Source organism: Hemitrygon akajei, chromosome 18 (assembly GCF_048418815.1).
Source record: "Hemitrygon akajei chromosome 18, sHemAka1.3, whole genome shotgun sequence".
In the NCBI taxonomy this organism is placed as follows: Eukaryota; Metazoa; Chordata; class Chondrichthyes; order Myliobatiformes; family Dasyatidae; genus Hemitrygon; species Hemitrygon akajei.
In genome coordinates this window covers 43,873,362-43,895,543 of record NC_133141.1, presented here as the reverse complement: position 1 = coordinate 43,895,543, position 22,182 = coordinate 43,873,362, and the positions used below count along the sequence as shown (strand labels likewise).

General features: G+C 44.4%; 1 protein-coding gene across 4 annotated transcripts in view; it reads right to left on the bottom strand.

Annotated features, from left to right (window-relative positions):
• Nucleotides 1–372: 372 nt before the first annotated feature.
• The window catches only part of LOC140741380 (uncharacterized), a 46,455-nt gene continuing 24,645 nt past the window's right edge, over nucleotides 373–22,182 (bottom strand). For all 4 annotated transcript variants that reach the window (XM_073071543.1, XM_073071542.1, XM_073071541.1 and 1 more), the window contains 4 exons: nucleotides 19,313–19,416; nucleotides 12,359–15,547; nucleotides 7,161–7,372; nucleotides 373–750 (listed from right to left, as the gene is read on the bottom strand). In XM_073071543.1, the coding sequence (XP_072927644.1) occupies nucleotides 681–750; nucleotides 7,161–7,372; nucleotides 12,359–15,547; nucleotides 19,313–19,416 (3,575 nt within the window). In that variant the 3' untranslated portion in view covers nucleotides 373–680. The remainder of the gene's footprint in view (nucleotides 751–7,160; nucleotides 7,373–12,358; nucleotides 15,548–19,312; nucleotides 19,417–22,182) is intronic.

The following is a 22,182-nucleotide window of genomic DNA, read 5'->3' as shown; positions in this document are numbered from 1 at the left end:
TCCTACCATCAGGCACGAGGTATGGTAGCATTAGGACAAGGACTGTTAAGATGGTGGGGTGGGGGGTGGGGGGGGGGGGGGAAGCTTCTCCCAGGCACAATGAGACCAGGTTTCGAATCTGGCCAGCTTCTTGTACGTTTTCCATTTGTGCTGGGTGGAGCCTTGAACTAGCAACTCAGCCTCATTTAAAAAAAAACAGACAAATGCTAATGAAACTGCAAAGTTGCTGCCTGATGTGGCACAAGGTGCAGAAAGGAACAACAACAACGTGCCGAAGTGTTTTTAGTTTGTGGTTGCAATCTGAACTTGTAAAGTAGAATTGATGTATGCATCTGATTTTGCATTTCTATATAATTTATCCAAGTGCCAATGTTTTGTTTGTACTGAATATTACGATTTATTAATAAAAAATACAGATTACTGTAAAATAAGTGGAATGTATTCTGGAAACTACATGACAGTAAACTAATTCTCAAGAGCATATCATCATTCAAAAGCATCCAAAGCAATTTGTCCAAATGAGCAACTGTGAAGTAACAGACCTTGACACTGTTCAGTATTTTGTTTATAATGAATGCACATTTTTTAAGAGAAAGCACACAATCAGCTCACACAAGGATCTGCAGCAAAATCTGTATAGTGCTAAAACGTTCTCAAGCTGGGTGATGTGACGTGTGATTTCACCGAAGTCCATGCTCTGCCAGAACTGCCAAAACTTTCTTCATGTAGTATGGGTCAGGGTAACCATGCCTGTGAAGAAACAAGAACCCCTTATTAGTTTTAAGGAATCAGTTTCTAAAAATGAATTAAATGGGTTATGTCACTGTATATCCTTCAAATATTCAGTATTTTCATCCAACAGGCTAGACGTGCTAAGCAAAACAAAAGGATATTAAAGGCCACTGAGCCATGAATTCCTTGTGCTTTTTCCATGGCTGTAAGTTATTCTTTAATAAAAGTCAAGTAATTCTAACAAAAATAATTTGGCTAAACAAGCCACAACATCTGGTTGATCTGTACTACCAGTGGGGCAGGCTGTATCCAGATATTGTGGGAGAGCCTGGCTCATTGCCTGCTTGTTTTGAATCTATGGACATAATTATTATGGATTGTGGAAATTGAGTCAAATGCAGTTCAACTTGAGGTTACCAGCCTTTGCGTTATCTCCTAAGGCTTCCAGCACCTGCAGTGTTTTCTTTGTATCCACTGGTGTTTCAGTTCCCCGTTTCACCATCAGTTATGGCTACCTTGAAGTTCTGCTTTATTTATCTCTGTTATGTCTACTTGTCTCATTCCATTTTTACCAGAAGATTCTTTTACCAGTGCATCCTTTACAACATCTGGCTGCAAGCAAATTCCATCCACATTCACACATACCTCCTGTGTGCAGCAATCTCTGTTCACTCTGCCGCTCAGCAAGCCATCTATCTAACCCTAGCCCAATCACGGGACGACTTACAATGACCAATTAACCTACCAACTGCTATGTACTTGGACTGTGGGAGGAAACCGGAGCATCCGGAGGACACCTACACGGTCACGGGGAGAACGTACAAGCTCCTTACAGGTAGCAGCGGGAATTGAGCCCCGGTCGCTATTATGCAAAGTGCCGTGCCAGACATCACACCTCTCCCGGAAGTTCCGGGAGTCTCCCGCATATTGATAGCGGCTCCCTGACACCTGCAAATTATATACAATATCCCAGAAGTCAATTTTTGAGAGGGGAGAGGGAGCATCCTGATTGGTCTCTTTTCGTGCTAAGTAGACCTATCAGTTTTCTCTGTGGGCGGGCTTTACAGTTGACCTCAAAAACAATGTCAGTGTTGCTCGCTGCACTGTTTGCAACAGTGACTTTTCTATTGCCCATGGTGGGTTAACTGACTGTAAAAAGACATGTTGAGGGGAGTTTAACAGGTGTCATTCGTTCATTAGCATAGCTAACGTTATTTAAACTAGCTGGCTAGCTGCTAAGGAGCTACTCTATTGATGTCCTACGTGATGAGGCCAAACTCCCTGTAGACCTGCTTAAAGTTGTAATAGAATAAAAAAAGTGACTCCATGATAATATAAGTACATATTTTACTGTCACATTTTCTGCATATCCCCAACTTGGTTTACAGATTAGACAAAATCACTAAACAATGTATTACATACACCCTTGGAGGTTGACCGGGGGGCAGGGGTGCTACCTCCCTGAAATGAGTTTTTGCAGGGTGGGATGTCTGCTGTGCTAACTGCTATGGTAATGTTGGGTTTGGAGGGGGAAACACTCTTGGAATCACTCCTCCTCGCACCTCAAAACTGAATCATGACAATCAGCCAAATCAAGCTCACTAGCACCATCAAGTCTCCAGTTCACTAATCAGCTCATTTCAGATGTTTGAGAAATGTACTCTTAGGCCTTACCTTAAATACATAAATTATTTACTATTACCTTATACTGCAGCCCGTAATTTCCCTTTAAGCAATGTACTTTTGAACTGTCTTAATGAACTAGTGATTTCACGATCTTCTGAGGACTTGGCGGACTTCACTCTCAAGCATTCAGGTACAGCACCTTTAAGCAAATTATAGTACATAGCCATGGCCAGAAGAGAGGGAGGAGGAGAGGACTCCAGGCCAGGCTGAGATGCAAAGGAATGAAAATCGCTCCACTTAGCATCTTGTTAGCAAATGTACAATTGCTGGAGAACAAGACTGAGAACCTAAGGGCAAGATTGGAGAGAAACATAGAAAACCTACAGCACAATACAGGCCCTTCGGCCCACAAAGCTGTGCCAAACATGTCCTTACCTTAGAACTACCTAGGCTTTACCCATAGCCCTCTATTTTCCTAAGCTCCATGTAGCCATCCAGGAGTCTCTTAAAAGACCCTATTGTTTCTGCCTCCACCACCACCACTGGCAGCCCATTCCACGCACTCACCACTCTCTGTGTAAAAAACTTACCCCTGATATCTCCTCTGTACCTACTTCCAAGCACCTTAAAACTATGCCCTCTCGTGCTAGCCATTTCAGCCCTAGGGAAAAGCCTCTGACTATCCACACGATCAATGCCTCTCATCATCTTATACACCTCTATCAGGTCACTTCTCATCCTCCATTGCTCCAAGGAGAAAAGGCCGAGTTCACTCAACCTATTCTCATAAGGCATGCTCCCCGATCCAGGCAACATCCTTGTAAATCTCCTCTGCACCCTTTCTATGGTTTCCACTTCCTTCCTGTAGTGAGGCGACCAGAACTGAGCACAGTACTCCAAGTGGGGTCTGACCAGGGTCCTATATAGATGCAACATTACCTCTCGGCTCTTAAACTTAATCCCATGAATGCACCGTATACCTTCTTAACCACAGAGTCAACTTGCATAGCAGCTTTGAGCGTCCTATGGACTCAGACCCCAATATCCCTCTGATCCTCCACACTGCCAAGAGTCTTGCTATTAATACTACATTCTACCATCATATTTGACCTACCAAAATGAACCACCTCACACTTATCTGGGTTGAACTCCAACTGCCACTTCTCAACCTAGTTTTGCATCCTATCAATGTCCCATTGTAACCTCTGACAGCCCTCCACACTATCCACAACACCTCCAACCTTTGTCTCATCAGCAAATTTACTAACCCATCCCTCCACTTCCTCATCCAGGTCATTTATAAAAATCACGAAGAGGTCCCAGAACAGATCTCTGAGGCACACCACTGGTGACCGACCTCCATGCAGAATATGACCTATCTACAACCATTCTTTGCCTTCTGTGGGCAAGCCAGTTCTGGATCCACAAAGCAATGTCCCCTTGGATCCCATGCCTCCTTAATTTCTCAATAAGCCTTACATGGGGTAACTTGTCAAATGCCTTGCTGAAATCCATACACACTACATCCACTGCTCTACCTTCATCAATGTGTTTAGGCTCATCCTCAAAAAATTCAATCAGGCTCGTAAGGCACAACCTGCCTTTGACAAAGCCATGCTGACTATTCCTAATCATATTATGTCTCTCTGAGAAATGAGGAATTGCTGTGTTTCACAGAGACATGCTCACTCCGGACATGCTAGTGACCCGAAGGCCTCTCGATATAAAGGTCGGAAGGAACTCCTGATTCAGGGAAGACAAAAGATAAGGGTCCGTGTTTTATGATGAACTCTATGTGATACTCGGATGTAGCGGTTTTAATGTACTCCTGTTCCCCCCGATCTGGAACATATAACGATTAAGTGCCGACTATTATACTTAGCAAGAGTTCATATATCAGGATGCTCTTTATCGACTACAGCTCAGCATTCAATACTATCGTTCCCTTAAAACTTAATAAGCTTCAAGACCTTGGTATCAATACCTCCTTGTGCAATTAAATCCTAGATTTCCTCACTTGCAGACCCCAGTCAATTCGGATGGGCAGCAACCTCTCCACAATCTCCATCCGCACAGGTCCACCACAAGGCTGTGTGCTTACCCCCTGCTCTATTCTATTTACATTTATGACCATGAGGCTAAGCACAGTTCCAATGCAATACTGAAGTTTGCAGACAACAAACAACTGTCACTGGCCGAATCAAAAGTGGTGACGAATCAGCAGATAGGAAGGAGATTGAAAATCTGGCTGAGTGGTGCCACGACAACAACCTCTCATTCACTGTCAGCTAGACCGAGGAGCTGATTATTGAATTCAAGGGGAAGGAAACCAGAGGTCCATGAGCCAGTCCTCATTGGAGGATCAGAGGTGGAGAGGGTCAGCAACTTTAAATTCCTTAGTGTTATCCACTTCAGAGGACCTGTCCTGGGCCCAGCATGTACAAAGAAAGCACTTCCACTTTCTCAGAAGTTTGAGAAGATTCGGCCATATATCTAAAACCTTGATGAACTTCTATAGATGTGTGGTGGAGAGTATATTGATTGGTTGTATCATGGCCTGGCAAGGAAACACCAATGCCCTTGAATGGAAAAGCCTACAAAAAGTGGTAGATACAGCCCAGACCATCACGGATAAAGCCCTCCCCAATATTGAGCACATCTACACAGAGTGCTGTCACAGGAAAGCAGCATCCATCATCAAGGACCCCTGTCACACAGGACATGCTCTCATCTTGCTGCTGCCATCAGGAAGAAGGTCCAGGAGCCTCAGGCTCCACTCCACCAGGTTCAGGAATAGTCATTACTCCTCAACCATCAGGTTCCTGAACCAGGGGGGATAACTTCACTTGCCCTATCACTGAACTGGTGCCACAACCTATGGAATCACTTTCAAGGACTCTTCATCTCATATTCTCAATATTTATTGCTGGATTTTTTTTTTCTTTTGTATTTGCAGTTTGTTGTCTTTTGCACATTGGTTGTTTGTCCGTCCTGTTGGGTGAGGTCTTTCATTGATTCTATTATGGTTCTTGGATTTACTGAGTATGCCTGTAAGAAAATGAATCTCAGGGCTGTATATGGTAACATATATGTACTTTGATAATAAATTTACTTCAAACTTTTAAATTTAGACTTTAAAAAAAGTTTAAATATATATTTTTAAATTCAAGGGCCTTTTTCATTTATTTGTTTTTTGGGGAGATTTGGACTTTGCGAGCTTTGTGTGGTGGTGAAAAACTACCCTGAGTCATTGCAATCTTTCCAGTGAAGCAATTGCACAGGAAGAATCCGTAAGACCGTAATGCATAGGAACAGAATTAGGTCATAACCATCCTTTAGGCACGTATCCTGGAGCTAAGTCCTGAGCCAAAATTTAAATTTTGCACAAATGCATAATATTCCACCATCAACAGTTCAAACACACATTTGTTTAAAAAATAATTCAATCCAAATGTTTTTTTAATATATTTGTGCCTCATCAAAGCCACTGTCAGTACATGAATTCCTTTATCAACTTAAACATGAAATCAAAAGCAACTTTGCAATCAAAATACAGTCTCAATGCACGTTACTTTTGGAATACCACGTTTTTGTGTTGTGGTTTTGAGGCTACACTAGACCGGATAATTTTGAAAACGCCGGTTTTGCGTAAAAACGATAGGCGTCCACACCATGCATTTTTGGAAATATCTCTGTCCATACTGAAATGGAGATTTCAGCGAATCTCCTCCTCCTGCACATTCACAGGACACATCTACCAAAAACAAGCGACATATTTAGTGTTGAATCTCGCTGTAAAAGTGCGCATCTGTGTAGTTACAGACTAGAAAAACTTTAAAAATGATGGACAGCTGTTGGCTCTCACGCAAGAGAACTTAAAACTAAAAAAAAACAAATTCTGGAGTGTATGCAGGCAACCGACAGGGAGTTCACGGACTGTATGATCCGGCTGATAACGAACATTGAAAAACTGTCTAACTCTGTTGCATTAATAAAGCACCTTGTTAAATGTATAAAACATGTCTGCATCAGTGTTATCTTGTATTTCCATACAATGTTACATTAGGATGTTACACATCTATTGTCAGAGAAGTACTTGCATAAATAGGTAAACTACCTTCATACAAGCAAGGACAGAAAACAGGGCAAAGTGAGTATACTCATTTATTCAGTAAGTTATGGGTCAATGTATTTGGTGAGTACATTTCTAACTCTTCTGGCTTCAGTCTCGTTGCTGTCTGTTCTGAAATTGTTAGGTTGCGTTCAAGAAAACAATGAAATAGCGCGCTACCGTCTGACAGCGTTTTCAAAAGTCTCCGGTTACCCTGTCCACACTGATCTGCGTGAGCAGCGTTTTCAAAAATACCCACTCTGTAAAGTGTTTCTGAAAATCTCCGGTTTCGGGGACGAAAACGCCGTTTTAATGTGCACGGAGGGTAAAAATGGAGAGAAAAAGCTTCGGTTATAGATTTATCCAGCGTAGTGCGATCGTAGCCTTTTTAGTAAAAGGTTTAAGAATAAATGCACTTATTCTGTTCTCGGTAAATTGTCAGTGTTGCCATTCCACAGAACTGATATTTTTTTTGTCTCTGACCAGGATGTGATGAACTGAAGCTTTGCCCTGAATTATCACCTTCATTGACTACTTGATCACCACAGAGTGGAATTTAATGAGAATGCATTAGCCAGCATGTAAAGTGTAATATAGTGTAAACTAGGCCTGATCATGGCTTCTTCTATTGCCCTAGTGGGTATAATAATTGAATAATCAATCTGAAAGGTAAAAAATAAAATTAACTTACTTTTGTCTACCTCCAGTTATGGCTGTTTTATGAGGAATCGCATTCCATGTCACGTAGTCTGGTCTTGGAGGATCAGCTGCTACTTTGAAGATCAGGCCTTTATTAAAGGCTTCCTTTAGCAATCCTAAAACCTTCTTTCCTTCAGGAGATTCGGGCAAATAGGCTTTAAACTCCCCTCCTTTGAATGGTTCTCCTGGGTTTGGATCACTTTCCTTTTAAAGAGGGGGAAAAGAATTAAACATTTCGGTAAGGAGCTGCAGATTTGTTTATTCATTCCTTGCATCCTCCTCCCCCTGTGCCTGAGAACAGAGGATGATTCATTTCTGCTGAGGAACACGGGCAGAAAATTCTGTCCTCAGAAAGGGCTTTACCTTTGTCCACCTTCACCTGTACCTCAATGAGTTCCACACCCACCACAACATCGAACTCTTCTTTGATCACCTCTGTCTCCGATCCCACTTCTTTGGCAAGAATTCCACACCTCACGTGGACAACCCTTTCTCCCGTCTTCAACCCTATTCCTCTGCCTGCTCTGGACCTTTTCATCTCGAGTTCCCGAGGAGAAATCAACCGTCTTGACTTCAGTACTCCTCTCTCATCCTTGAACCCTACCCCCTCTGAACACACTGCCCTCCACTCTCTGTGCAACAATCCCAATCTCACCATCAAACCCACAAAGGGGGTGTTGCTGTAGTGTGGTGTGGACACCTCCTCATGCATACTACCCCACTCCAGATCATCAGAAAACTCTCTGACACCACCACTGACCTCATCCGCTCTGGAGAACTCCCAACCGCTGCCACCAAACTCTTAGTTCCCTTACCCCACAATGCTCACTTCTACCTCCTACCCAAGATCCACTAACCTGATTATTCAGGTAGGCCTATTGTCTCTGTCTGCCCCACTGAATTTGTGTCTGCAGATCTCAACTCCATTTTATTCCCCTTGGTCCAGTCCCTTCCCACCTACATCCACAATACTTCACATGCTCTCGATCTCCTCAGTAACTTACAATTCCCTGGCCGTGAGTGTCTCATTTTTACCATGGAATTTCAGTCCCTATACACTTCTATCCTCCATCAAGAAGGCCTCAAAGCTCTCTGCTTCTTTCTCAACGGAAGAACCAACCAGTTCCCCTCCACCACCACCCTCCTCCGCCTGGCAGATCTGGTCCTCACCCTCAGCAAATTTTCCTTCGGTTCCTCCCAATTTCTCTAGACTGGAGGGGTAGCCATGGGCACTCGCATGGGTCCCAGCTATGCCTGCCTCTTTGTAGGCTTTATGTTCCAAGCTTCCCCAGTAACACTCCCCAACTGTTCCTGCACTACATTAACAACTGCATTGGTGCTGCTTCATGCACCCACGCTGAGCTCATCAATTTCATCAACTTTGCCTCCAGCTTCCACCCTGCTCTTAAATTCACTTGATCCATTTCTGACACCTCCCTCCCTTTCTCAATCTCTCTGTCTCTATCTCTGAAGACAAACTGTCAACCGACGTATTCTATAAACCTGTTGATTCCCACAGTTATCTTGGCCATAACTCTTCCCACCCCACCTCTTGTAAAAATGTTATTCCTTTTACTTAGTTCCTTTGCCTCTGTTCCCAGGATGCAGCTTTCCTTTCCAGGACATCAGAGATGTCCTCTTTCTTCAAAGAACAGGGTTTCTCTTCCTCCACCATCAACGCTGCTCTCAACCACATCTCCTCCATTTCCCTTAACAGTGACAGAGATGCTCTTGAACCTTACCTACCACCCCGTGAGCCTCTTCATCAACCTCCGCAACTTCTGCCACCTCCAAAGGGAACACACCACTAAACATATCTTTACCATCCGTGCCCCCTCCGCATTCCACAGGGATCACTCCTTCCATGATTTCCTAATCCATTTGTCCCTCCCCACTAACCTCCCTCCTGGCGCTTAACCCTACAAGCGGCCCAAGTGCTACACCTGCCCACACACCTCCTCCCTCACCTCCATCAGGGCCCCAAACAGTCCTTCCAGGTGAGGCAAAAATCTGCTGGGGTCGTCTATTGTGTCCAGTGCTCCCAATGCGGCCTCCTCTACTTTGGTGAGATCCATCGTAAACTGGGGGGCTGCTTCGTCAAGCACCTGTTCTCCATCCGCCGAAAGCGGAACTCCTCACTGGTCAAACATTTAAATTCTAAATCTCATTCACGTTCTGACATGTGCCAAGACGAGGCCACTCTCAGGATGGAGGAGCAACACCTTACATTCTGTCTGTGTAGCCTCCAACCTGAAGGCATGAACATCGATTTCTCTTTCCAGTAAAAAAAATTCTCCCCCCCTCCCCTATTCTATTCCCACTCTGGCCTTTTACCTCTCCTCACCTGCCTACCACTTCCTGCTGGGTCCCCTCCTCCTTCCTTTTCTCCTATGCTCCACTCTTCTGTCCTATCAGATTCCTTCCTCTCCAGCCCTTTACCTTTCCTACCCACCTGGCTTCACCCATCACCTTCTAGTTGTCCTCCTTCCCCTCCCTACATCTTTTTATTCTGCCATCTTCCCCCGTCCTCCTCAGTCCTGAAGAAGGGTCTCGGCCTGAAAGATTGACTGTTTATTCATTTCCATAGATGTTGCCTGACCTGCTGAGTTTTGCTTAACATGGGGTACTTGTTGCTACACCAGTCTCTAAACAGTCTGGACAGAATGAAGACTTAGTCCAATATCAAGGAGGTCCAGGACAGTTGGAAACCAAGCTCTGCTACAGAGGGCATTTCAATACTTTCACTGTCCCCAGTGGTCTTTCTCCATTTAGAGCTGTTACGGGTTAGAGATTCCTACCACTCAGGGCCCCAAACAATCCTTCCAGGTGAGGTGACACTTCCCCAGTGAGTCTGTTGGGGACACGAACGGTGTCCGGTGCTCCCGGTGTGGCCTCCTGTATATCAGTGAGACCCGATGTAGATTGGGGGACCGTTTCGCTAAGCACCTACGCTCTGTCTGCCAGAGAAAGCGGGATCTCCCAGTGGCCACCCATTTTAATTCCACGTCCCATTCCGATGTGCCAACCCACGGCCTACTCTACTGTCGTGATGAGGCCACACTCAGGTTGGAGGAACAGCACTTTATATTCAATCTGGATAGCCTCCAAATTGATGGCATGAACATCAATTTCTTAAACATCCAGTAATGCCCCCCCTTCCTTCACCATGACCCATCCCCCTTTCCCTCTCTCACCTTATCTCCTTGCCTGCCCATCACCTCCCTCTGGTGCTCCTCCCCCTTTTCTTTCCACCATGGCCTTCTGTCCTCTCCTATCAGATTCCCCCTTCTCCAGCCCTGTATCTCTTTCACCAATCGCCTTCCCAGCTCTTTACCACCCTTCCCCCTCCCAGTTCCACCTGTCACCTTGTGTTTCTCCCTCCCCTCCCCCCACCTTTTAAATCTACTCCTCATCTTTTTTTTCTCCAGTCCTGCTGAAGGGTCTCGGCTCGAAATGTCGACTGTACTCTTTTCCATAGATACTGCCTGCTGCCAGTTCCTCCAGCATTGTGTGTGTTCCTTGATTTTCTTCAAAGTGGCTTTGACCACATCAACTGGCAATCTCCTTCCATGACAGCTCTGTTCTGGTGCCAAACATGAGAATGACATGGCCTGCTCCACTGAGCAGAACTAGGGCTTCAATAGTGGCCATGCTGGCCTTCTAAAGGACATAGAGCCTGGTTTGCTTTTCCTTTTAGTGAGATCGCGGCATTGGTAATATTTTTCCTACGCCAGTAGCCTAGGTCTCAGAAACATATAGAGGGCAGAGATGCACTCTTGACATGCACTCTCAGAGTGACCATATTCTAAAAGAACTCTCTCTCCCCATCTATCCTCCTCTCTTCCTGCCTCTCTTGCTCTCCACCACCTACCCCTACATACACCCCCCTTACCAACCCCTCCCCCGCCTCAACAGCAAACTTATCTACACTTTTTATAAAGTCACCCTTCAGCCTCCTAATCTACAAGGAAAGAAGACTTTGTCTATCCAGCTCTCCTGATAATTCAAACACCTTTAGTCCTCCCAAATCTTTTTTGCACTCTTTCTGGTTTAATGACGTAAATGGACACGGACAAGGAACGATCCCTGCAGAAAGCAGAAAGAGGGGGAGTCTCCCAGTGGCCACACATTTTAATTCCATGTCCCATTCCCACCAATCTTATTTCATCCAGAAACTTACTGACCATGCCACCTTCCTTCTCATCCAAATCATTAATATAAATGACAAGCAACAGTGCACCCAGCACCGTCACAGGCCTTCACTCTGAAAAGCAAATCCTTTACCACCACCCTGTCTCCTACCATCATGTCAATTTCGTATCCATTGCCCCAGGGAAATAGGTCCTAACCTTTAATTATAATTCAAAACCTTCAATCCCAGTAACACTCCTGTAAATTTTCATTTGCACCCTTTCCAGTTTAATGACATCCTTCCTATCGCTCAGCAACCAGAATTGTTCGTAGCACTGCAAACATGGCCTTACCAATGTCTTGTACATCTGTAATATGATGTCTCAACTCTTAACCTTCTAGATCAGCCTAACGTGTAGTACCTTGTCAAAGGTCTTGCATGTTTTAACAGTTACTGGAACCTTGGCATTTATCAATAGCTATTCATCATAATATAAGACCATAAGATATAAGAGCAGAAGTAGGCCATTCAGCCCATCAAGTCTGCTCTGCCATTCAATCATGGGCTGATCCAATTCTTCCAGCCATCCCCACTCCCCTGCCTTCTCCTCATACCCTTTGATGCCCTGGCTAATCAAGAACCTATCTATCTCTGCCTTAAATGCACCCAATGACTTGGCTTCCATAGCCACTCATGGAAACAAATACCACAGATTTACCATCCTCTGACTAAAGTAATTTCTCTGCATCTCCGTTCTAAATGGATGTCCTTCAATCCTGAAATAGTGCCCTCTTGTCCTGGACTCCTCTACGATGAGAAATAACTTTGCCATATCTAATCTGTTCAGGCCTTTGAACATTCAGAATGTTTCTGTCAGATCCCCCCTCATTCTCCTGAACTCCAGGGAATACTGCCCAAGAGCTGCCAGATGTTCCTCATACGGTTGATTCCTGGTTGATTAATCCAATATTGACAGCACTGGACAAACTGAGAACAGAAATGTGGCCTTCAAGTAATATAAGTAGCTTAATCCTTCTTAATTACACCAGATTACTCACCCCTTGGATACCATCTGGGATGTCATAGGTTATTTGAATGGTCATTGCTCTTGGAAATCCATCCAAGCTAATATTCAGAATTGAAAACTTCATGGTAGGCATGCACTGGCTTTCGTTTTTATTTTGAACATTGGCTCGACATTGGCCACAGTCTACCTTTGACAACTCGTCACTTTTCTTGCAGTTGTTACATGCCATGGTTGGTTCACTTAGCTCTTGTGCATCCATTCCTATAGCAGGACTTCTGGGTTGACTTTGCTGAGAATTTCTCATGACCTTGTTTTCTTGAGGCATTATCTCATTCCTCTCAGTTTGCTGCTCTACGTATTTTGTTTGCATTTGGTCTTTTGAATCTGTAGCTGACTTGGTGATATATTGGCCATAATTCCCTTGATGCAACGATGAGGCCAATATGCCTGTATAAGACACTGGCAATGACTGCATCCCGCTATCCACCTTACTGTGATGCAAGCTGCTCGCTTTATTGTACCAGTGGCTTTCCTTTGTTAGCTTGTTGGATGCAAAATGAAATTTATCAGGTAACGTCTTCCTTGCATTGATTCCTTCCACATCTCCAACCTGCTTGATCATTTTTGGACATTTATAATCAACCTGACCATGAAGCGAGTCAAAACTACTCCCATCATCAAGGGTTTTTGGTGACCTCTTCTGATTCATAAATTGACTTGGCTCCTGCCTTGAAATGAATACAGGGCTATCCCTTTCATTCAGATTCTTCATCTGCTTATACAAAAGCTGCTCCTCTCCATCTGGCTGAGAACTACAAGTGCTGGAGCTCTCCGCTGCCTTCCCCTGACCTGTGGTTTCAGTAGGTTCACTGTTTGACTGAAACAAAGATGGTTCTCTTTTGGCAGTTGTTTGCAGACTGACACTACCTGTGTGGACGTCTGAAGTGTTCAAGTCTTCAGATTTCCTGCCATGAGGAAACTGACCCAATGATGACAAACTATTTGCAGATTTAGTTAGGTTCTCTTCCGCTGCGTCCTTGGACTTTTCAGCTTCAAGAAATGGATGTTGGTTATAAGCTGATATGGATGTAGTGTCCATCCAGGGTAAATCTTCCACAGATGCATATTTTAACTCAGGCTTAAAAGATGCTATCACTTTAAAGCAATGCTCATATGTGCCAATAATGTGGAAACCAGTCTGCGAAACAATGAATTTTACCTTGGGGAAGTTTCTTTTTAGTTTACTTTTCCAAAGCGCCACAGTTTTCTCTGTAATGGTTTCTATGCCCAGATCCCTATAAGGAAGGAGCTGCTGAGTCAAATGCTTCATTATCAGGGTGTAAACTGACAAAATATCTTCCTTTGCAGCTTTGACATTATCTTTGTTCTGTGCTGCCAATTTCAGTCCCGTGGTATCTCCCAGCAATTGTTCATTCACCATAACATCTGTGCTGGATATAATCTGTCGAATAGTCAATGCATGGATGTCCTTCAGATAAGACCACACATCTGAATCCAATAGAATCTCTTCAGTGAAGAGCGCAACTTCAGTGGGCTTCTCTTTGAAACTGCTGAGAGCTTCTGAAGGCCGTTTTGATTTCAAGCATCCAGAGAAACTACTGGTTCTTCTCAAAGGTGTTTTAGTTGACGGACCTTCTGAATTGTTGGTGGTAGCAATGGAATGAGCCGTCTGCATGGTGTCTAGCAGCTCTCCTTGATGAAAGAGAGTTCCAGCCGATGTTTCGAAGTGGCATGGCTTTACAGGACCTTGGGCTTTGTTGCTTTTGTTATATTGGAAATGTCGGAGTCCTTTATTTGTACAAAGACTGGAAGAATCTTCATCTCCCTTGAACAAAATATCACAGCCTGTTTTGTCAGGACTTTTCAGTAGCTTGGCCTGATCAGTTAACACAGAAAAATCTTTGTTGCTCTTGGCAAGAGACCCTTTTTTGGGCGTAACCAACTGCCCTGTTCCACTGACTAATGATTTATTAGTATTAGTAAGTATCTCATCGGTAGTAGTATTGTGCTTGGGGACTTGCTGTTGATCCCAATTCCTGGTGTCTGTTGGTGGACTTCTTGCCTTACTGAAGCCAGTCATCAGTTGGTCAGCTGTCTGCTCAGGCTTAACAACCAGATCATCCTTAGCAACACTGCTTCCTGCAAGATAAGCACTATCAACTTCCCTTTTACCACTGAAAGTTGGAGCCAATTTGTGATCCTTTCTGACATCTGAACCATGTTGATTAAGTGAACCGCTATCCTTAAATTCTCGCAGACAGTAAGATGCACTACTATTAGTAGTCTGGTGGCTTTCAGGCAAGCTGCCTGATGTCACATACCTTTCTTTCTGTGAAATAATTTCCAATTCCTCTTTCAAATCCTGTAGGTATTTCTTGGCCAATGAACAGTCATTTGAAGTGCCTATTAGGTAAAAATATTTTGGATCTTCATGGAAATTTATTTGGGGGAACTGTGCCTTGAGATTGATAAAGATGTTCTGTAGCAGATTGACATCAGAAGTTAGACTTTCCTTCTCGACCTGTTCCTTGCGAAGCCTGAACTCAAATTCCTGGTAGAGTTGAGAAAGTTCATGATGTGCTCGCAGCAGTGATGCTCCGCAGTCCAAACAGCCAGGTGCTGAATGCAAAATTGCCGTGGTGATGCCTTCATTGCTCATATCTATTACCTCCACGCGGTATTTGTGCAGGATGTTTTGATACCGGTCTTTATAAAATTTCTGAATATACATGTAAATATCAGAATCCATCAATAAAGTGTAATCCTCTAAAATGCTAGTGCGGTCCTCTTTTAATTGTTGCAAATCACCACCTCTCCTGCCACGAAGTGAACTTTCCAATCTAGACTTAGTTTGAGATTCTAAGCTATCCCCCTTGGCATTAGAGGCTGCACTGGATTTCCAGGCATCTTTCCCTGCACTGTTTGAACCACTGAAATCTGCACTTTCCGGGCTGTCCCGCAGTTGGTGCTTAGTTTCATTCAAGCTGGCACTGCTTTGGTCAGAATTTAAAGTGAGCAGGTGATGAATCTTGCCACTGAGCTCCTTGATGGCTGAGAATGTTCCACCCACGGTACATTGTTCAACTTTGGGATCAAAACCAAACTGGATATCTCTGTGTGTCTTCTGCAAACGTTTCATTAATCTTTTCCCATCAAGGAGTTTTCCATAGTCTATTGTCATAGAAATATGGGGGATGACCTGTTGGCATATAAAAGATTGACAGCAGTTCTTAAGAGTCCATAATAAATAGTAAATGATTTGAAAACTGAAAGAAATGTTAGTTTTACTTAAATGGCTTTAATCGGATGAAAATATTAAATTAGAATGTGTTCACCTGATTCAAGATTGTTTAATGTCATTTCCAGTACATAAGAGTAAAGGAGAACAAAATAATTGTCACGCACAGAAAAAAATCACAATAAGATAAAGAACACAATAAATTTTTAAAAACTTAAACATAAGGTTGCTTATTTATTTATTTATTTATTTATTTATTTATTTATTGATGCAGTTCAGAATAGGCCCTAGTGCCACACTGCCCCCGAAACCCCTGATTTAACACTAACCTAATCATGGGATCATTTACAATGACCAATTAACCTACTTGGTACGTTTTTGGAGTGTGGAAGGTAACTGGAGGACCTGGAGAAAACCCACACATTCCATAGGGAGGACGTACACAGACTCCTTAGAGATGATGTTGGAATTGAACTCTGAACTCTGACACACAAGTTGTAATGGCGTCTCGCTAACCACTATGCTACTGTGATGCCATTGATTGTATGTCCATAAAGTGACGCTAGGTAGAAGAGTCTTAACATAAGGTGGCTGACAGGAAATGATAAAGTAGTGGTGGGTGAGGGTGTAGAGGGGTAGGTTAGTGGGTGGAGGTGTTGATCAGCCTTGTTGCTTGGGGAAAGTAACTGTTTTTGAGTCTGGTGATCCTGGTGTGGATGTTGTGGAGCCTCCTCCATGATGGGAGGAGGGTAAGCAGTCCATGAGCAGGGTGGATGGGATCCTTCATGATATTGCTGACCTTTATTCCAGCACCTTTCTAAATATGACCTTGATGGAGGGTAGGCCCCTCTTCTGACCTATCTTAAATAAAAAATGAAATAAATAAAGAAAGGTGAAGGGGAAACCGTACAAGGATATGAACTGTGGTAAGCTGCATCCAATGTTAACTTCAGAGGGATGTGAGGAGGCTATGATTGTGTAAACATGAATATCTGTAATAAACTCAAGAGACAGTTCCAATGTACTACACACTCTCCAGTGATGCTGTGGATTGATTGACATGACTTCATTTAGGAAAAGCAGGGTTAGAGCTGCTTACTGCATTGGTGCAAGTTTATACAGCCCACTTTACATTACAAACACAGGAGAGTACACTGTGCACATATTGAAAGAACTTCAAGATGCATAATGGCATTCTATGTGGCCCTATTAATACAGCAACAAAAAAAGTTAACAAATTTAAATCATAATCACCAACAAAATAATCAACATACTTAACATCTGAATTCAAAAAGATTCCCCAACGTCCTCTAGTCGAAACAAAAAGCCCTCAGGTTAATTTCTCAAACCATAGTTCAATGCAAACCAGAAACATTACACTGCAAAAACATCAAATTTTCACAAAGATTTTCAAAAACATTCAGTGGCACTTTATTAGGCACAGGAGGTACCTAATAAAATGGCCACTGAGTGAACTGTATATTTGCTATTTATCCTCTAATGGTATAATAAAGATTCAAAGTACATTTATTATCAAAGTATGTATGCAGTATACATCCTGAAATTCGCCTTCCCAGGGACAGCCACGAAACAAAGAAACACCACGGAACCCCTTCAAAGAAAACATCAAACACTCTCACGCAAACAGCAAAAAACACAGAATATAAAACATCAAACCACAAAGTCTCTGGCACAGTTTAGGAATGTTCAGTTCAACTTAGCACTGCGTCATTCATTGACTGCTGGCAGCAGAGCCAGTCCACCCCAATCAAAGCAATTAAGGAAAGGAGTAACAAGAAGCCAAAACCACATGAATTGCAGAGTTCAGTCCACAAACCCTGATCACAAATGCCGATTAAACCTTGCCCAAGACTCATTGAGTGAGAGAGAGAGAGGGAGTCTAGTCACACATAGACACCTTCCTCCAGGAGCAGCGAGCGAGAGGGAGAGAGAGACCGGTCAAACACAGGCAGCTTCCTCTGGCAGCAGCGAGTGAGAGGGAGAGAGAGACCGGTCAAACACAGGCAGCTTCCTCTGGCAGCAGCGAGCGAGAGGGAGAGAGAGACCGGTCAAACACAGGCAGCTTCCTCTGGCAGCAGCGAGCGAGAGGGAGAGAGAGACCGGTCAAACACAGGCAGCTTCCTCTGGCAGCAGCGAGCGAGAGGGAGAGAGAGACCGGTCAAACACAGGCAGCTTCCTCTGGCAGCAGCGAGCGAGAGGGAGAGAGAGACCGGTCAAACACAGGCAGCTTCCTCTGGCAGCAGCGAGCGAGAGGGAGAGAGAGACCGGTCAGATGCAGGCAACTTCCTCTGGCAGCAGCGAGCGAGAGGGAGAGAGAGACCGGTCAAACACAGGCAGCTTCCTCTGGCAGCAGCGAGCGAGAGGGAGAGAGAGACCGGTCAAACACAGGCAGCTTCCTCTGGCAGCAGCGAGCGAGAGGGAGAGAGAGACCGGTCAAACACAGGCAGCTTCCTCTGGCAGCAGCGAGCGAGAGGGAGAGAGAGACCGGTCAAACACAGGCAGCTTCCTCTGGCAGCAGCGAGCGAGAGGGAGAGAGAGACCGGTCAAACACAGGCAGCTTCCTCTGGCAGCAGCGAGCGAGAGAGAGAGAGAGACCGGTCAAACACAGGCAGCTTCCTCTGGCAGCAGCGAGCGAGAGGGAGAGAGAGACCGGTCAAACACAGGCAGCTTCCTCTGGCAGCAGCGAGCGAGAGGGAGAGCGAGACCGGTCAAACACAAGCAGCTTCCTCTGGCAGCAGCGAGCGAGAGGGAGAGAGAGACCGGTCAGATGCAGGCAGCTTCCTCTGGCAGCAGCGAGCGAGAGAGAGAGAGAGACCGGTCAAACACAGGCAGCTTCCTCTGGCAGCAGCGAGCGAGAGGGAGAGAGAGACCGGTCAAACACAGGCAGCTTCCTCTGGCAGCAGCGAGCGAGAGGGAGAGCGAGACCGGTCAAACACAAGCAGCTTCCTCTGGCAGCAGCGAGCGAGAGGGAGAGAGAGACCGGTCAAACACAGGCAGCTTCCTCTGGCAGCAGCGAGCGAGAGGGAGAGAGAGACCGGTCAAACACAGGCAGCTTCCTCTGGCAGCAGCGAGCGAGAGGGAGAGAGAGAGAGACCGGTCAAACACAGGCAGCTTCCTCTGGCAGCAGTGAGCGAGAGGGAGAGAGAGACCGGTCAGATGCAGGCAGACAGCGCTGAACACCTGCTTGCCTTCCACTCTCATCCTCATTGATTTCCATCTTCCTCAACTCTTCATTTGGCAAGATCGGCAAGAAATAGAGTCAATCATGGGCCCTCACCCCATCTGCGGGCTGCACGCTCCACACAAAACCTCACCGAACTCCCTTGGAGACAGCAAAGAGCCAGATTGCTCGATCAGCCCGGAAACACACCGTCAAAATGTAAATCACAGGTTCCAGTAGTAACAGAATCAGATTTGAAAGAAGTAAAAGAAGCAGCTTCGTGAACTGTCTGAAGGACGTCATCATTGGTCACGTTGCTTGCTAGCGTCATGCTCGATCCAGAGGAAAAAAAAGACATTTTCTGAAAACATTTATATCTTTTCGGCTGAACCCTTCCCATCAATGCAATATGAAGCCTTACTTTGTACCTTACATGCAAAAATCTAAGCCTTAATTTGTCGGTTCACAGTAACCACCATCATAAAGTAGTCATGAAATATGTAACAAAAAATATATCTGAAAAGATTTGAATGATTCTTAATTACCTGATCAATTTTGATCTCAGAATCAGCAGATTTCACTTTTAATTTGTGCTGTTTCCCATTAACTGTAAGAATCTGATTTTCAGTTTGAAGAACACGTTGAGCCACTGAGTAAAGAATACAAAAAGATACAATTAAGACCATAGACATGCACATTTGCTAACGTTGTCACACACTTTCTGGGGTATCAATAGGAATTGTCAAACAGGTAAACTCGAAACAGCACACTGAAGCCTCAGTGGGCTAGAGATCTGAGTTTCATCCTGGTATCAAATGCTGTCTTGTGGAGTTTGCATATTCTCCCAATGACCATATAGTTTTCCGTTGGGTGCTCTTGTATCCTTCCACGTGCCAAAGATGGGCAGGGTTGCCATTGGTTACCATGAGCATAGGTAGGTGGCAAAGGAAGGTGGAGCAGTGGGGAAGAAGTGATGCAAGAGGAAAAATAGATTTGGTGTAAATGGATGTTTGATGCCCAGTGGTGGGCTGAAGGCCCTGTTTCCATCCTGCACGACTCTACATCTATTTCTGCCCTACTCGTGCCCAAACCTACATTTCACTCTCCTCTGTCAAGCCGCATCTGGAGGACACTGGAGAACGAAGATGTGCCCTAGCTTCTTTACTCCACTACAAACCATATTCCTCAACCTCTCTCACGTGCAAATCCATCCTCACAACCACTGAGAAGTATGTGGCGTTGAATGACTTCTCTGTGCATCTATTTTATTGCCCACCCAACTTTGCTACCTCAACCTTAAAGCTGAGTCCTTCTCTCGAGATAAATCCCTAACCTATTCAGCCTTTTCCTTTAACTCGGGTCCTGGCAATGTGCTTATAAATTTTCTTTGCACTCTTTCAATTTTGTTAATAACTTTTCTGTAGGTAGTATTGGAGTATAAAAGTTGAAATTGTTTGCTGTGTAACCAAAACTATGTAGTCAGCTTTGAAACTTGCTATTTGCTATGCATGTACCCAATTTAGTAAGAGATGTAGATTAGAACATGATTAAGTCACGAAATCTTAAGAATGTAGAAGACAATGGTGTGTTAATGAGAGGTAGCTAAGAGATGTAGATTAGAACATGATTAAGTCAATGGGTAGAAACAATAGTGGCGGATGTACCTGTGATACGCAACTACAGACCGATTGCATGTGCTAATGCAACTAAACCAGGAGATTGCTATAAAAAATGCTATGTACAAGGATCAGTGGGCAATCAGCGACTAGCTCAATGACTGTCTCAGCTTTGATTTGCAAATTAAAGTTTAACCCTTCTTGAAGAATCTTCTGCGTCTCCTGGTCATTTGTGGGGCACGAGAAACCACGACAAAATTGGTGACCGCGGCAGGACCGGATAGAGACCCGCGGAAAGGAAACGGCAGATTGGGGACGCTTCCCAGTCCTCTAGGGACCCCCACAGGGCTAACAGAATTAAGGGTGCACCCAAACAAAAGGTAAGCGCTTTTTGCGACAATTTGGACTAAGAATTCTGTTGGCTTTGGGGAGGCCTTGGAGTCTCAGAAGTGTGGAACCACTGCCGAAGTGTCTCTCCGGTCCAAAGAATCTGGCAGAATTGGGGGTTAACAGGAGGCTCAGAGGATTGATCAAGAACACTGCAGTGAGGGGAAGTACAACTAAGTTAATAAGAAGTTAAGAAAAAGTCCACGTGGTGTTGGTAAATCCCTGTGGGTACCGCTTCGTATGAAACGAAGGGCTGAACGGGCAGGGAAAGGAAAATAGAGAAAATCCTCGTGGATACCGCCTTAAGAGACAAGGGTCTGAATAGACGAGGTGCAAAGAGCAAGTTCTGTGGGTACCACTCTGAATAGAGGTCTGCACGGGCAGAACAGAATAGACTAGGCATAGAATTAGAGTAAATAATGTTATCCAGTAAACGAACTGTGAATGTCTGAAATACCTTAAAAGAGAGAACAACATGACAGGTAAAGGAACGGCAGTAGAGATTCTGAGCAAAAAATTCCCGTTAATTAAATATGAGATCACAAAAACTTCAGAAAAATGGGAAAAAAGAACCAAAAACCTGGTCACAAAGTGGCCAAGAGAAGGAACGTTTGATGTAAGTCTGTGCGAAGAAATGGAGGGACTAATTAAAAATTACAAACCAAAAGATAAATCTAAGAAAACAGGGCAAAAAAGAGAACGAGGGACTTCCGGTAAGATGGCGATTGTTTAGCTGCTCCGAACTTTTGTTCCGTTAATGTCGCTATCTTTGCACTAAATGTCTCCATTTTTTAAACCTTAGGAATTTTTTCGATATCTCTTACTTGCCTGTGAACATATCTAACTTACAATGTCTAGCAAGAGTTCAAAATCCGGGAGAAAGGAGGCTATCGCTCCGTCGGACGAGACGCTGGCTGCGCTCGTACAGCTCCGAGACGAAATTTTAAAGGAATTTAAAACCGCTTTCAAACAGCTGGAAGACAAACTGGATCGGATCAACGATAAAGTGGACAAGCATGCTGAACACTTATCTCGCATCGATTCGACTTCTGAAGATTTAGAAAGTCGTGTTCGATACTTGGAGACTCTCTGTTCCAGCCTAGAGGAAAAATCTAACAAACTTCTTTCCAAAATGGTGGATCTCGAAAATCGCAGCAGGCGATGTAACCTCAGAATTCTTGGATTGCCAGAGGCAACTGAACAGGGATCAACCGTGAAGTTTTTCGCCGAGTTTCTCTGTGAGATATTCGGGAAAGATTTGCTTCCGAAGCCGCCCGAGCTCGAACGGGCACACAGAGTTTACGTTCCCCCCGGAACTTTGGGCTCCCGTCCGTGACCAGTAATCTTGTGTTTCCATCAATACCAGGTAAAACACAGTCTGATTGTAGAGGCGCGTCGCAGGGGGTCTCTTC